Source organism: Xiphophorus hellerii, chromosome 21 (genome assembly GCF_003331165.1).
Source record: "Xiphophorus hellerii strain 12219 chromosome 21, Xiphophorus_hellerii-4.1, whole genome shotgun sequence".
NCBI lineage: Eukaryota > Metazoa > Chordata > Actinopteri > Cyprinodontiformes > Poeciliidae > Xiphophorus > Xiphophorus hellerii.
The window spans coordinates 24261517-24274892 of record NC_045692.1 but is presented as its reverse complement, the minus strand read 5'-3'; the positions used below and the strand labels follow the sequence as shown (position 1 = coordinate 24274892).

At 39.7% G+C, this 13376-nt stretch overlaps 1 protein-coding gene across 1 annotated transcript; it reads right to left on the bottom strand.

The window, feature by feature from the left end:
• Positions 1-115: 115 nt before the first annotated feature.
• lipib (lipase, member Ib) lies at positions 116-13133 on the bottom strand. The gene is made up of 12 exons (XM_032552034.1): positions 12948-13133; positions 12714-12881; positions 11063-11269; positions 7297-7682; positions 6529-6637; positions 4579-4680; positions 3919-4008; positions 3664-3831; positions 2964-3053; positions 2747-2855; positions 2223-2396; positions 116-1446 (listed from the first exon to the last, which is right to left on the bottom strand). Exons 3-12 carry the CDS (start codon positions 11112-11114, stop codon positions 1362-1364), a joined length of 1365 nt encoding a protein of 454 aa, XP_032407925.1. The 5' UTR covers positions 11115-11269; positions 12714-12881; positions 12948-13133; the 3' UTR covers positions 116-1361.
• Positions 13134-13376: the final 243 nt, after the last annotated feature.

The window sequence follows — 13376 nt, the reverse complement described above, 5'->3', positions numbered from 1 at the left end:
TCAGGAATTAGTAACCAATTATCCCTGATTGCTTTAAGCTCCGCCCCCTTTGCAGTTAGTGACGCTACAAACATCTGAACAACTTTATTTCTTCAACCAATAAGACCAAATCAAACATTGATTAATTGGTTTTTATTGTATTTTATGACACAGTGTGAAAATAATGCACAAAAAAGCAGATATTTTCTATTACTGGTACAGAAGAGAATCTGCTGCTCATTTACTACTAATAACTTCCTGGTAGGATTCCTCACATCACTGCTGCAGAAATGTTAGCATCTTCAGATGGATCTTTAAAAGAAGCTGCAGATTAAAAATAGCTGCTGGAAAAAAGGCACAGACAGAAGAAATGTGCTTTTACAAACCTGAGACTGATCTGAACTTTAAAGTTTCTAGAAATTAAAAGCAACACAACATCAAATGTTCTCATAATCTGGACAGGAAGAGTTAAGACATTTAGCAGATCATGAGATCTTGGTACTTTTTAGTTCAGACTGTAAAAGAGAAGCTAGATAAGTGATGCACCATATTCAGATTTTCATTCCTGTTATGAGATTTTATTAGTAATTAAACTATAAAAAGAAATTTCTGCATCTTACAACTGCAATTTGGTATTTAATCAAATTGGCAAAAAGTCCTTGTTACCTGCAAAATCTGTAAATATGAAATGAAAAGCAGTGAAATGTTCATCAGCTCTCTGCATGAATGAACACTTTAAACAACTTACTGCTGCTTTTGTGTTTCATTTGATTTGTTTATACACACCTTTCCTTCCACACTGAAGAGTGTTTGCTGATGAAATTAGTGATTTTCCAACAGGCAGGTCATTAGTACGGATGGAACAAGCTAAAAATGAACAGATTCTGGTCAACTGCAAATTATTTACCTTCCTAAAATGAAATGAAAAATGATAGTCTTTGTCTTTGTGATGAGCTGCTGCTAACTAAAGATGCAGTTTAAACTGATTCTCTGCTGAGTTTATTGAGTTTGTGTGTTTATACCTGAGTAAATCAGCAGCCAGTCGCCAAAAAAGGCTTCAGAAATAATTATTAAGGCTACTTTAAAAGGTAATATGCAGTCAATGAATCGGCTGCATTAATGTAATGAATATGTAGTTCTGTGTTTAGCAGCTATGTCTATAACGGACCTCTTTATGAAACGGACCTCTGCAGCCACTGAGTAACTGAAGCCGATTGGATTAATAATCCAGAGTTTCATCTCGCCTCTGGTTCTAATCTGTCCTCAGCATCAACCGTCCACTTCCTGGTTCTGGTTACCAGGGGCGACCGACAGCGGCGGCAGGTCACCAGTCAGAGCCGAGTCCAACCCGGGTTTCGGTGGGGTTGGTTTCCATGGAAACGTCAGAGGCGAGAGTCGCAGGGCAGAGGTCTGAACGCCACCTCCATGTTTTCCTCCATGATGATGTCGAAGCGGCACATGACCGGCCTGATGGCGGCAAAACGACAGAAGAACAAAGTTTTTCTCTCATAAACACGCCGACTGGAACAGAACTTCAGAACACAGAGATCATCCAAAGATCTTCATTAGTTTGAATCATTTAACCGTCAGTCCAATATGCAGAATTTATTTTCTGCTTTTAGAAGCTCTAGAGTTTACTTTAATTAAATGTTTTCTGATCCTCCAAAAACAAAACAAAACAAAAAAACTAACCTCCACCACAGCTCAGGATGCTATAACAGAATATTAGGGCCTGGACAAGAATTTATTTGTTTATTACAAGAATAAAGTCCTAATAATTCCAGAATAAAATGCGCTAATACCAGAATAAAGTCATATTCTGGTATGACTTTATTCATACCACATTATTAGTTATGACTTTATTGCTAATAAAGTCACAGTAATACCAGAAAAAAGCCGTAATAATGAGAATAAAGTCGTATTAATGCCAGAATAGTTGTAATAATTCCTAAATAAAATTGTGATAATACATGAATAAAGTCGTAAAAATAAAAAATAAAGTCGTAATCCTTTCTTTGTTGTCTTATTGATTATGTATTTAAAAATCTTGTACTTTTATCTGTTACTGGACTTGAAATGTGATTGGTTAATTAACTGAAACTGACTCAAACTGAAAAATCAGAATGATGTAAAAACAGTTTGAAACAAAGAGGGAAACTGAGAGAACTGAGCCAGAAGTCCTGAAATTAATCATAAAAGGTTTAAAACCATCAGTTTAAATGGTGAGTGTGGTGACCTCTGACCTGTCGGGTCGCTCCAGTGGAGTGAAGCGAATCCTCAGCAGCCTGATCTTGTAGCGAGGGCCGATGATGTTCCCGGTGTTGATCCTAACGGAGATCTTCTGGACGTTCTGCAGATCCTCGTCGAACTGGGCCAGCAGCCGAGTGGAGGTGTACTGCTCCAGCCGCTGCAGCTTACTGCCACAAACCACAAATATTTTAACTAAATCACAAACCAGTAATATCTAAACTAAATCACATAATTGAAATCTACATAATCAATTAATTAAAAGTCCAGGCCTCGTTTTAATACTAACTTATTTCAAGTATCATTTTTAAAATTTGCTTTTAAACTGCCTGACAGAGATTAAAAGTAGAGCAAGAAATCAAATGAGGTGGATTAGCAGAGCTAGCTAACAGCTGTCTTCAGTCAGAGGTCTTTGTATATTTGGTGGAAGACTGACTGCTACTGGAGATCTTTCCTGCCCACAGAATCGCTGTTCACAACGAATATTTGAAGTGTTGTACCAGTCAGGAGTTGGACTCACTGGTCTATCCGGGCCTCTGTAAAGTTCCTGCCGCTGTGCAGACGGATGTAGACGACCCCCCAGCGCAGGTACTGGTTCCACGTCACCATATCCACTCTGTAGCTCAGCTCTGCCACCCACAGGACACACAGAGTATCACAGCACCTTCCATCAGATTATTCAGGGATGTATTTACTTCAGATCCAGGTTGGGGTGTGAAAACTTCAGCAGGACTCACTCTGGTAGGGCAGGGCGGCCGTGGTGCTGAAGAAGACTTTGGTCTGTCCCATCTTCACCAGAGCGTCTCTCCACTGGCTGACGTTGTAGCCTGCAGGCACAAGTCATGGTCAAATTATGGTTTTACCTGAGGTTTTAATGTAATAAAATAAATTTCTACAACAGAATAACACTAAAAATACGAGTGATATTGTTTTGGATTTATTTTTTGTCATTAAGTTGGAAACTATGTGCTTTTTTTTCAATTTTTCTTAATTTTAATAACATGCATGAGGAAAAGTCTCCTTCTGCTAAAGCATAATAAGAGTTTTCTAACTTTTGGGGTAATTTTGTTTTCAGTTTATTTTGTCTAGAAAATGTTTTTATCCATTTCCAGCAACAAAAATGAGAACTTTCCACAAAAAACCCTCTATTCACAAAGTTTAACCAAGTTTCTTTTGTGTGTAAAATGTCAGGGTCATGCTAAGAAATTAAATAAATAAATAAAATTACAAGAATAAACTAGCAAAATTATGAGATCATATTACGAAAACAAACTTGTACGAGAATAAAGTTATAAAAATACACATTTGTCAGGAAGCCACAAAAATGATTCCAAGAGTCACAAATGATGAGCCACACTTTGGACTCCCCTGGTTTAGACAGAAGGTGAGGTGTTTTTCTGTGCGTGTGTGTGTGGGGGTGTGTGTGTGTGTGCGTACCCAGCACAGGACAGGAAGCAGGCTTGAAGGCGTCACACTGCAGACACTGTCCGTCCAGAAAGCGGCTGTAGGAGGAGCAGGGGTATCCGGTGAGCCGGCAGGTCCGGTTCAGGGCGCACAGGAACAGGAACACGGAGCGCTGGTGGTCGCACACAAAGTACGATTTACCTGCAGGAGGACGAGGAGGAGGAGCCGAGCAGGTGAGGGGTAATGATACCTGTGTGAGCTTGTGGGGGAGGAGCCAAAGGGTTTTACCTGAGAAGATGGTCTTGGGGCATCCTGGTTGGTCGATTCCACCGTTGGCGTAGAAATCAATGTGACCGTGAGCTCCTTGGAGCCCGAACGCTGCCAGGAGGAAAAACTGATCAAAATCTGACTGTTTTTATTCAGTTAATATGCAAACTGTTTATAAATAAGGGTGATCCATTTTATCAGCCAGCTGATTTATTGGTGCTGATTTCCTTATCTTTGAGAGATCGGTGATCGGCCGGTTCTTACATGTTAAGCCGATCTTATCTACTTCAGAAAAAGTCTAAAAATCAGCCGCGGTTCTGCTCTGCAGTGAGAAGTTTGGCCATCAGGTCGTCTCTGAATGTTTACAGTTAATAATAATCACCTCACTGTTGCTAACTTAGTGACTTTCTTGATAAATTTAGCTAAATTTCATTAAAAAAACCAATATCAGCCAAAATCGAAATTGGCTGGTCAGGCTTTTTAAAGATCGGTAGTCAGTCAGAAAACTGCATTCGGTGCAGCCATAGTTCTAAACATTAGAATCGGTGCTTTAGCTCTAAGTTTTATCAGTTAGAAACCAAATGATGGGATTGATTCACAGCTTTGGTGTCTTTGTGTCAGGACCAAATGAAACCTCAGCTCAGTTTCCACCAAACGTTGAGGTCAGTGTGTGAGTCTCACAGTTCATGTCGGTGTGCAGAACGTCCACAAACATGGCGTCTGACGGGTCCAGCCGCTCCTCTGGGGTGGCGCTGGTGAACATCGGCCCCGCTGGGTCCAAACCTGCAGCACACACGCTAACGTCAGTCAGTCTACAGAACAGGTACAGTCAATGAGATAAGGAAGACCTCTGAAGGTCATCACAATACATTTTATTTAGTGGCATCCGAGTAAAGAGGTGGGGGAACGAAAATACAAACCAAACTTTTCAGATTGTTATTTAAAAAGTTCATTTTAAGTAACTTTGTATTGGATTGTTAGATAAAATCTCAATAAATAGATTAAAATTTGTAACACAATTAAATATGAAAAGTGTATGAAAACTTGTGCTAAGTATTGTTTATTATTGTAAATACTACAGAAGAGAGTAAGTAGAACTAGAAAATTTCTGAAGAAATTTAACCGGGGCCTGCCAAAGCGTGCCCGTCGGTTTGGGCCCGACGTTGTCATGCTAGAAATTAGCATCAATGCTAAAGAACGCTGCAATGTAATCAGTAGCATGTGGAGAATCACAAGAACGTTAAGTAAGGTGGCCGTGCACCATTCAGTATGATTTAAAATTTTTGTCAAGGCTTTTATTTTGAAATTTTTGTAAAACTTCATTTCAAAGGGCCAAACTAAATCCATGTATAACAGTCATTGGATAAAATCAGTTATATAATGCTGAAAAGAGCAATAATCTCATGTAAAAATTGTCAAGGCTTTTATTTTGAAATTATTATTATGCTTCATTTCAAAGGTCCAAACTAATCCCATGTATAACAGTCATTGTGTTAAATCAATTATAATGCTCAACAGAGCAATTATCTGATTTAAAAATATTCAAGGCTTTTATTTTGAAATTTTCAGTATGCTTAATTTTAAAGTTCCAAACTAATCCCATGTGTAACAGTTACTGAGTTAAATCAGTTATATACAGCCCATAGCAGCAAGTAGTTCTAAAGGCCAGTTCAGTCCTGATCTGTTTCAACTGAGTATTCCACTATAGATAGAACTACAGTGATGCGTATTTGTAGTCCTAATCAGCAGCCAATAGCCTCTTGAGTTCCGTTGCTATGGTAAATAATGGTCTCACCAAGGTGTGAACTGTTAGTGACAGAGCCTCAGACAGCCTAGAAAATCCTGTCGCATGACTTTGCTCTGAAGCACCGTGACAGAAAACCGTACGATCTAGATAAATTTCGAAAACATTTTACCGGAGCAGACATGCGTATCAATGTGAGGACCGATTTTGATACCAATCGTGCGATATTTGTGGGCGTGATGGCGATTTCAAAATTATTTTGGGGTGAAAAATTGTCTTCATTTCTCACTCTAGCAGAGGGGCACTCAGGAAGATTCACACTCTAATTTTAGGAAAAATGAGAAACTTTGGGTCGCTTAGAGGCAAATTGTGGACAAACCGTAACTGGTATCGACGAGCCGTCTTCACTTTCGAAGAGATCACAGACGTATCTACAAAATGAAATTTGAATGGCATTTCTACGTGAATTCGTGACGACACAGAAAATCCTCAAAAATAGGGTATTTCTAGGATTTTTCCCATTGACTTATAATGGGGTTTTTTTCGTAGTTTTTTGCGAATTATGTCGCCACGTTAAGCCCAAATCCCACCAAAAGTAATAGCTCCAATGGCGTGAATTTTCTGCACGTTTTGATACCTCATTTGTAGGTGTGCACGCAGCGGTATGAGCCGCATTAACGGTTACGGAAGAAAAATAAAGATTAAAGAGACGCTTTTCTCCGACAATAGTAATAGGTTCCTGCCATTGCTTTGCATGGCAGGCCCCAAATATAAATGCTGAGTATTTGTGACTGCAGATCATGTTCATGGACAGATTGAGTAACCCTGAAGTCTTTCCTCTCGTCGTTGAGCCGTTAGCTTCTCTGGTTGGATGCTAACAGTTTTACCTGTGATGCGGCCGATCGCTCCCTTCAGGTTCGCTCCAACAAATCCGGCCAGGTGAGCGCCCAGGCTGACGCCGATGAGATGGATGGAGCTCAGAGAGGCGCCTTCTTCCTGCAGCGACACGTTCAAGCAACATGAGGAGCTGACAGGCGAGAGAGCTAATCAGATAAAATTAGTTTTCTTTAGCGGGAACTTTTATTTTACTAAGTAAACCCGTGGAGCTGAGCATTAGCTGCAGCTTCTGTAGAGAAGTGTGATTTAATGTGGAGTCAGAATGAAGAGTGGAGTGATGGTGATGCGTTCACTGACTCAGACTGCTTCATAATTTCATAATCATAATTTTCAGATATAATTACTAAGCTTTCTCACACAAATGACGTAAAAGTCGGATAAAATGCAACATGACGGTTCAGACTGCAGACATTTTGAAAACTATCTGATTTAGTTTCACAAATGGAAGAAAAACAGAAATGATTTCTTTGTGGAGTGAAAATATCTGCATTAGGTTATTCAGACATGAAAATGTCAGATTTGCGTCGCTTTCGCCTGCTGTGTGAACGTAGCTAATTTCACGCCTTGTTTTAAGATTTTTCTGTTTTTTAATTTGTTTAAGAAAATCAGAGTTTAAAACAACAGAAACACTTTTTGTATCTTCTTGTCAGAATCTGAGCTGAAAACATCCCGGTCCAGAACCTCTCGCTCTCATCTACCTGGGCTGTGTTAACACAGCAGCAGAATGTGACCCAAGGCAGACTCTTTTGCCGTCTCACCTGCATGGTTCTGATGAAGCCCGTCAGGTTGAGCGCCGCCTCCCTGGTGTAGGTCACGGCGGTGAAGTAGTTGAGGTTGGCCGCTCCTCGGTTCCAGTCCACCACAATCACGTTCATGTCCTCCTGCTCGGCCAGCAGGCGCACGATGCGGTTGATCCAGATGGGCGGCGCCCCGGTGGGCCGGTAGCCGTGGATGACGAAGGCGGTGGGGCGCCGCAGGTCCAGGAGCGGCTGGGAGGACAGGTGGTGGTGGGCGACCTCGCGGCCGCAGTCCGGGTTGGAGCGCGTGTAGAGCAGCAGGCGGACGTACAGGCTGGTTCCCATGAAGCAGTGGGACAGGTCCAGGTCGGTGAAGTTATCGCAGGGCTCCTCGGTGCCGGACTCACCTGGACGGACATCATGGAGGTCAGGGGTCAGATGAGAATTAGAGCAACATGGGAGTCTGCTCTAAAAAGAAGATGAAGAATATTTCCACTACCTATTGCTCTGTTTGGAAAATATTCTTCACTCTTTTGTATTTATATGTATTTATTTTAGTAATTGACTAATTTATTGATTATTCTGGCAATTAATTTCAAAGATTGGTACATTCTGCAGATATTTCATGTAACCACTCAAATCTTTTTTCACAGTTTTTACATTTTTTTTAAAGATAAGTTTAAAAATAAAAAATCCAACATTTTAGTTTAATTTACTAACAACCAATGACTTCTTTGTACAAGATGATAAATCTAAACGAAGAAACAAATCATGATTGTACATGATAAATAAAGATCTAAACTTTGGGAATTTAAAATAAATCTTATTAAAAACATATGAACGAACATCTAGAAGTATGTTCAGTAATAATATAAATATTTCCTCAGTGTAGAAACATTTCCACCCTCTTTAATGTCCTACATTGATTGTTTTTCCTATTGAACCTTTGATCCAGTTAAAAATGTGCACAGATAAGAGATCAGATGGTGATTTACAGTCAGACTAAGTGTGAATGGAGGGATAAAGGCTTTACTGTTACAGTAAGGGATCAGGTTAATCATCAGGATAAATATTCAGCCTATTTTAAGAGTTTGGAGCCTCCTAATCTAATCTCACTTCATCATCCTAGAAGATTTACCGTAAATCAGAACATTTCTGTTTTGATGCCTCAGATGGCATTAAAACTAAATATACACAAACTTGGATAAAAACGGCAAAGGAAACAAATATTAAAGCCTTCCTGTAGATGAGGAATAACTTTCAGGCTAATCGGATCAGGGAGTTATCTGTTTAGTGATCAGGGGAACCTGGGAGTCCCAGCAGATCGCAGCTCGGAGGATTTCTGATCCGATCACCAGAATGTTCTTCCTGTAACGCCTGAGAGGATCGATGTGGTGCCAAACATTAAACAGCTTCTGCTGGCTTTAACTTTCAATTAAACAAGAGAGATTAAAAAAGATACAATATTAAGAAATAATGTGGAAATAACAGTATCTTGTCAGGATGTCAAATATATAAGCAGCTACATTAGAAACAGCTGATCAACCATACAAAAGGGTTAAAACAACTGGAGAAGTCTCTGTCTGCTTCATGTTTAGTTAAAAAATAAAAGAAAATGTTAAGTTGGAGAAAAGTCTTTGAATCCTGATGCTGCCCTCTGTCTGCACACCAGGGAACTGCAATGCTGAGTTCTAAGTTTAATGTAAAACAACAATAAACTAATAAAAATAAAGCTAAAGAAGCTGAAATTATGACCTGACAACATGAAGTCGAACCTCAAATCCAACATGGCTGCTGCAGTAAGATGTTTACTTGAAATTCTGACTGAATCTCTGAAACCCTCGACTCTTTAGTGTTTGAAATAGAAAAATACATTTGTTATTGTTTTGTTTTGCCAGTAGTCATGCAGAATCAAGAGTCAAAGGTTAATTTCTTTCTGACTGACTTGATGTTTTCAGCAAAGATAAAACATGTTGGAACGTGGATCACGATGTGCGAATTCCAACTTTTCATCCGTTTGAATTGTTGCCTACTGATGAGTTTGTTTAGTAACTGGATGTTCGAACTTCCAATGTTGAGTTGAAATCAAATAAACTGGATCAAACACTGAAATGTTCACACCAAACCTAAAATCCAACGTGGAGGCTGCTTATAAACTAGTTTTACAGAGTTAAAGTTGTAGTAAAAAGTTGATTCTTTTCACCTTCGAAGGTTTTGTATCACACACAATCAACATAATACATAATCAGTTTGGAAACATTATGAATGCATAAAACACTGAAATCACAGATGAAGAGATAAATGTGTGGATGAGCCAAAACTTTCTCTGGCTGAAAAGAAACAAAACTGAAGTTGTGATCTTTGGACCTAAAGAGGAACGATCTAGATTTATAGATCTAGACTCAAAGCACACCTTCAGTTATTACAACTGGAAACTAGAAATCATGCTGAACTCTGACCTGAACCTTCAGAGTCACATAAAGACGGTCTCAAAGTCGGCCTTCTATCAGCTGAAGAACATTTCCAGGATTAAAGGACTAATGTCTCAGTGAGATCTAGAGAAACTCATCCAGGCGTTAACTTTTAGTCGCATTGATTACTGCAACAGCGTCTTCACAGGTCTGCCTAAAAAAATCAATCCTCCAGCTGCAGCTGATCTGGAATGCTGCTGCTGGAGTTCTCACTAAAACCAGGAAGATAGAAAACATAACTCAGCTCTAAAGTCCTTCTACTGAGAGAAGAGACTTTAAACTACTGCTGGTAGTTTATAAATCACTGAATGGTTTAAAGATCTGATGCTGTTGCATCAACCTTCCAGACCTCTCACATCTCATGGTTCTGGTTCTGCTCTGCATCCCAAGAACCAGAACCAAACATGTAGAAGCTTGGTTCTGAACATTCAGCTTCTATGCGCCACACATCTGGAACAAACATCCAGAAAACTGCAAAACAGCTGAAACACTGACTTCCTTTAATGCAGACTGGTTAGAGTTGCTTTTGATTCATAATAACAATGATTGTTCTTTTCATCACTAACTTTAATTTCCTTGTTTTTTTGTATCTTGTGAAGAACTTTGAACTGCTTTGCTGCTAAAATGTTCTACAATAATGTTGACTTGTCTATATTTGTAGTTGACGTGTATGGCTAAACCACGTTACCATGGTAACTGAGCACTTGGCTGGCGGTGGCTTGTTGACTTTCAGGTGTAACATGATTAAACTGATTGTTGCGTCAGTCCCAATCTGAGCAGGAGAATCGGATCCAAACCGAACATCTTGCTGTCCTGCGTGACCCTCGTTAGCTGCCTCAGTCATCAGCAGCCAGCAGGTGAACAGCTGCACCATCATCTCTGGGTTTGCTGAATTATTTGTTGCTCTAAATGAGACAAACATTTACTGAACCGCTGAGCCTCAGGGGGCATTTCCAGCTCTACAAGTAGCACATATAAGTGAGACGGTGGCCTCAATAGGATCAAGCTGCTATAAAAAAACGCCTCATCCCGTCACCACCTGCGTCTTCATGGAGCCAGCCGCTGATTACAGCTGCCTGTTGAATAATGAGGCTGGGGTCAGAGGTCAGGCAGGGGTCCAGACACAAACAAACCGCCTGATTCCTGACAGATGGAGACGCCTGTAAATAATCTGTTGCTGCTAAGCCTTCCTTCTTCATGCTCCACTTTTATCCATTCAGACATTCAGCAGTTTGTTGTTTTCCTGCTGAATCAGCCAGAAAGATGGAAGCCGCGGCGAGCAGGAAGTCTGTCAGAGAGCTGTTGGAGTTTCCTACCTTTGCAGAGGATGAGGAGTCCCAGCAGAGCCAGCAGCCTGCGGAGCGACATCTTTCCTTTAGCTACAGAAACGATCTGAACCCAGACTGACGGAGCGGCTGGACTGACCAGGAGGGAGGAAAGGGGGCGGAGCCTCACGCAGGGAGCGCTTTCTAGAAGACGAGTGATTTATCCAAACCAGGTGAAGAAGAACGAGTGGGAACTTTCTACACATGAGGGAGAAATCAGAGTTTAATCACTGTGAAGTGGAATATTCAGTCAGTATAATCAGGTCTAATAACAAACTTTACTGGATGATAAATTGTTCCAGAAGTTATAAACAATAATACTGTTGTTTTGAGAACATTTTCATGTAAATAAAATGTAATGACATAATAATGCAAAGATCAATAAACTAAGAAATGTTTCAACATAGATTCTAGTTTCTGACAGGAGGACATGAACTGATTACTTCACCTGTTTCACATTCTTACACATGTTGTCCTATTAATGGATGTGATTACTTTAAAAATAATTTAGGTTATTTCTGACTGTCGGAGCTGAATGCACAAATAACAACTGAAACAGATCTTTATTAAAATGTGCAGTAATTAAAATATAATCAGAGGATTGAGAACCTTTATATGAAGCAGGATCATTAATATTTTATATAATGGTTGTGTTTTTAATTTAACATCAGCTGCCAGACCAGGTTTGTTTTGAAATGTTGTTAGAGATGATTAATAAACAAATTTAGGAGGTTTTTATTGCAACATATATTTTTTTAGTTTATTGGAGCAAACCGAATTAATAAGGAATACAGATAAACAGCCTGATCTGGGTTGTCATAAAGGCTGTGATGGTTATTAATAGCTGCAGAGTGATGCGCCGCACCCAGCCGCCCCTCCCTGTGCATCCAGTAGAAACACATGTAATTAACATGTGCAGAGAGCCGAGGCCGCAGTAATGTTAGAGCGAAACCTGCAACCGTGCAATCAGAGCTGGACGCAAATGAAAGTGAGAGACAGAGGAGAGGTTTCTGTAACCAACTTCAGATTTCATGATCATTTTTTATTGAATATGTTCCAAAAATGATTTCTTCATCTATTTACTGGTGTCATAAATTATTGAGGCGATTTAAGATTTTGTTTTATGTTGGAGGTTTAATAATAAGCCCTTCATTCATCTAAGATTGAAAAGAAAGGAACTAAATCTGCTTGGAAAACTGGACTAAAATACCACAAAACATAATTTTAATATTTTGACCAGATCAAAGATTAGATTTATTATACATTACACTGCAAAACACAAAATATCACCAAGTAACTTTAGCCTAGTTTCTAGTGAAAATATTTTAGTACACTTGAAAAAAGACAAAACTATTTCACAATTAAGGAGTTACCAACTTAAAACTAGCTTCTGTTCTGATGAAATGTTACCTGTAAGTTAGTTGTCTTATTTCAAGTGTAATAAGATATTATTATAAAGTAAACTAAAGTTACTTGGTAAGATTTTGTGTTTTTGCAGTGAACAGATTGTTGCTGGTTCTGCTTTAGAGACGTTTCTGCATCCTGACGTCAGCGCTTCTGAGTGACCAGGTTAAAGGTCACTGTTAGGCCACAGTGTTCAGATCACCTAAAGAGCTTACCTTTCTAAGCCACGCCCCCTCACCTGTCACCTGACCTGGATGCTTTCAGGTCAAAGTGGATTTCCTGATGAGATCATAGATCAGACTCTGAACTTCCTCAGGTTGTGTTTGTTCTCTGCTTTCTGCTGATGCAGCATCAGGATGAAACATCCAGATCTACGAGACCTGCTCCAACCGGACAGGTGACAAACCTGTGGAGGTGAGGTGGGTTGGTCAGGTGGTCAGGATGCTGCCAAATGGCTGCTGGTGGAGGTTACCTGGGGTCACCACTCCGAGAGGAGATCCAGACGATTTATCCCATCAAACCGTAAAAGATTTAGGATCCCAGAGGAGCAGATGGAGAATGATGCTGGAAACAGAAAAACTTTTCTGGGTTTAGTTCTTTACATGAACACCGAGAATGAGGAACGAGAAAATAAATGAAGGACAAGATGGAGAGACAGACGGACGGACGGATGAACAGATGGATAACTGATTCTCCTAATCTTTTGTTGTGAATGTTCTTCTCATTCTGTTGGCATGGTGACCATCTCTTTAATTAAAATTAAGGTGAAGTTTCCCAGAATGAAACTTGCTGGATGTTTGAGTCTAAACTTAAACTGCTGAGATTATTTATAAACTTTAAAAGTTTGTAAAATCTGTTTCAACTAAAAAATTTAAATGTTTTCACTGGAAAAAAACACAGG

Coding starts and splice junctions, on each gene's coding strand:
- lipib (XM_032552034.1), bottom strand. CDS start 11,114: ATGTCGCTCCGCAGGCTGCTGGCTCTGCTGGGACTCCTCATCCTCTGC. Junction 3,832..3,918: donor CCCCAAGACCATCTTCTCAG/GTAAAACCCTTT, acceptor GTCCTCCTGCAG/GTAAATCGTACTTTGTGTGC. Junction 1,447..2,222: donor CCACTGGAGCGACCCGACAG/GTCAGAGGTCAC, acceptor TGCCGCCATCAG/GCCGGTCATGTGCCGCTTCG.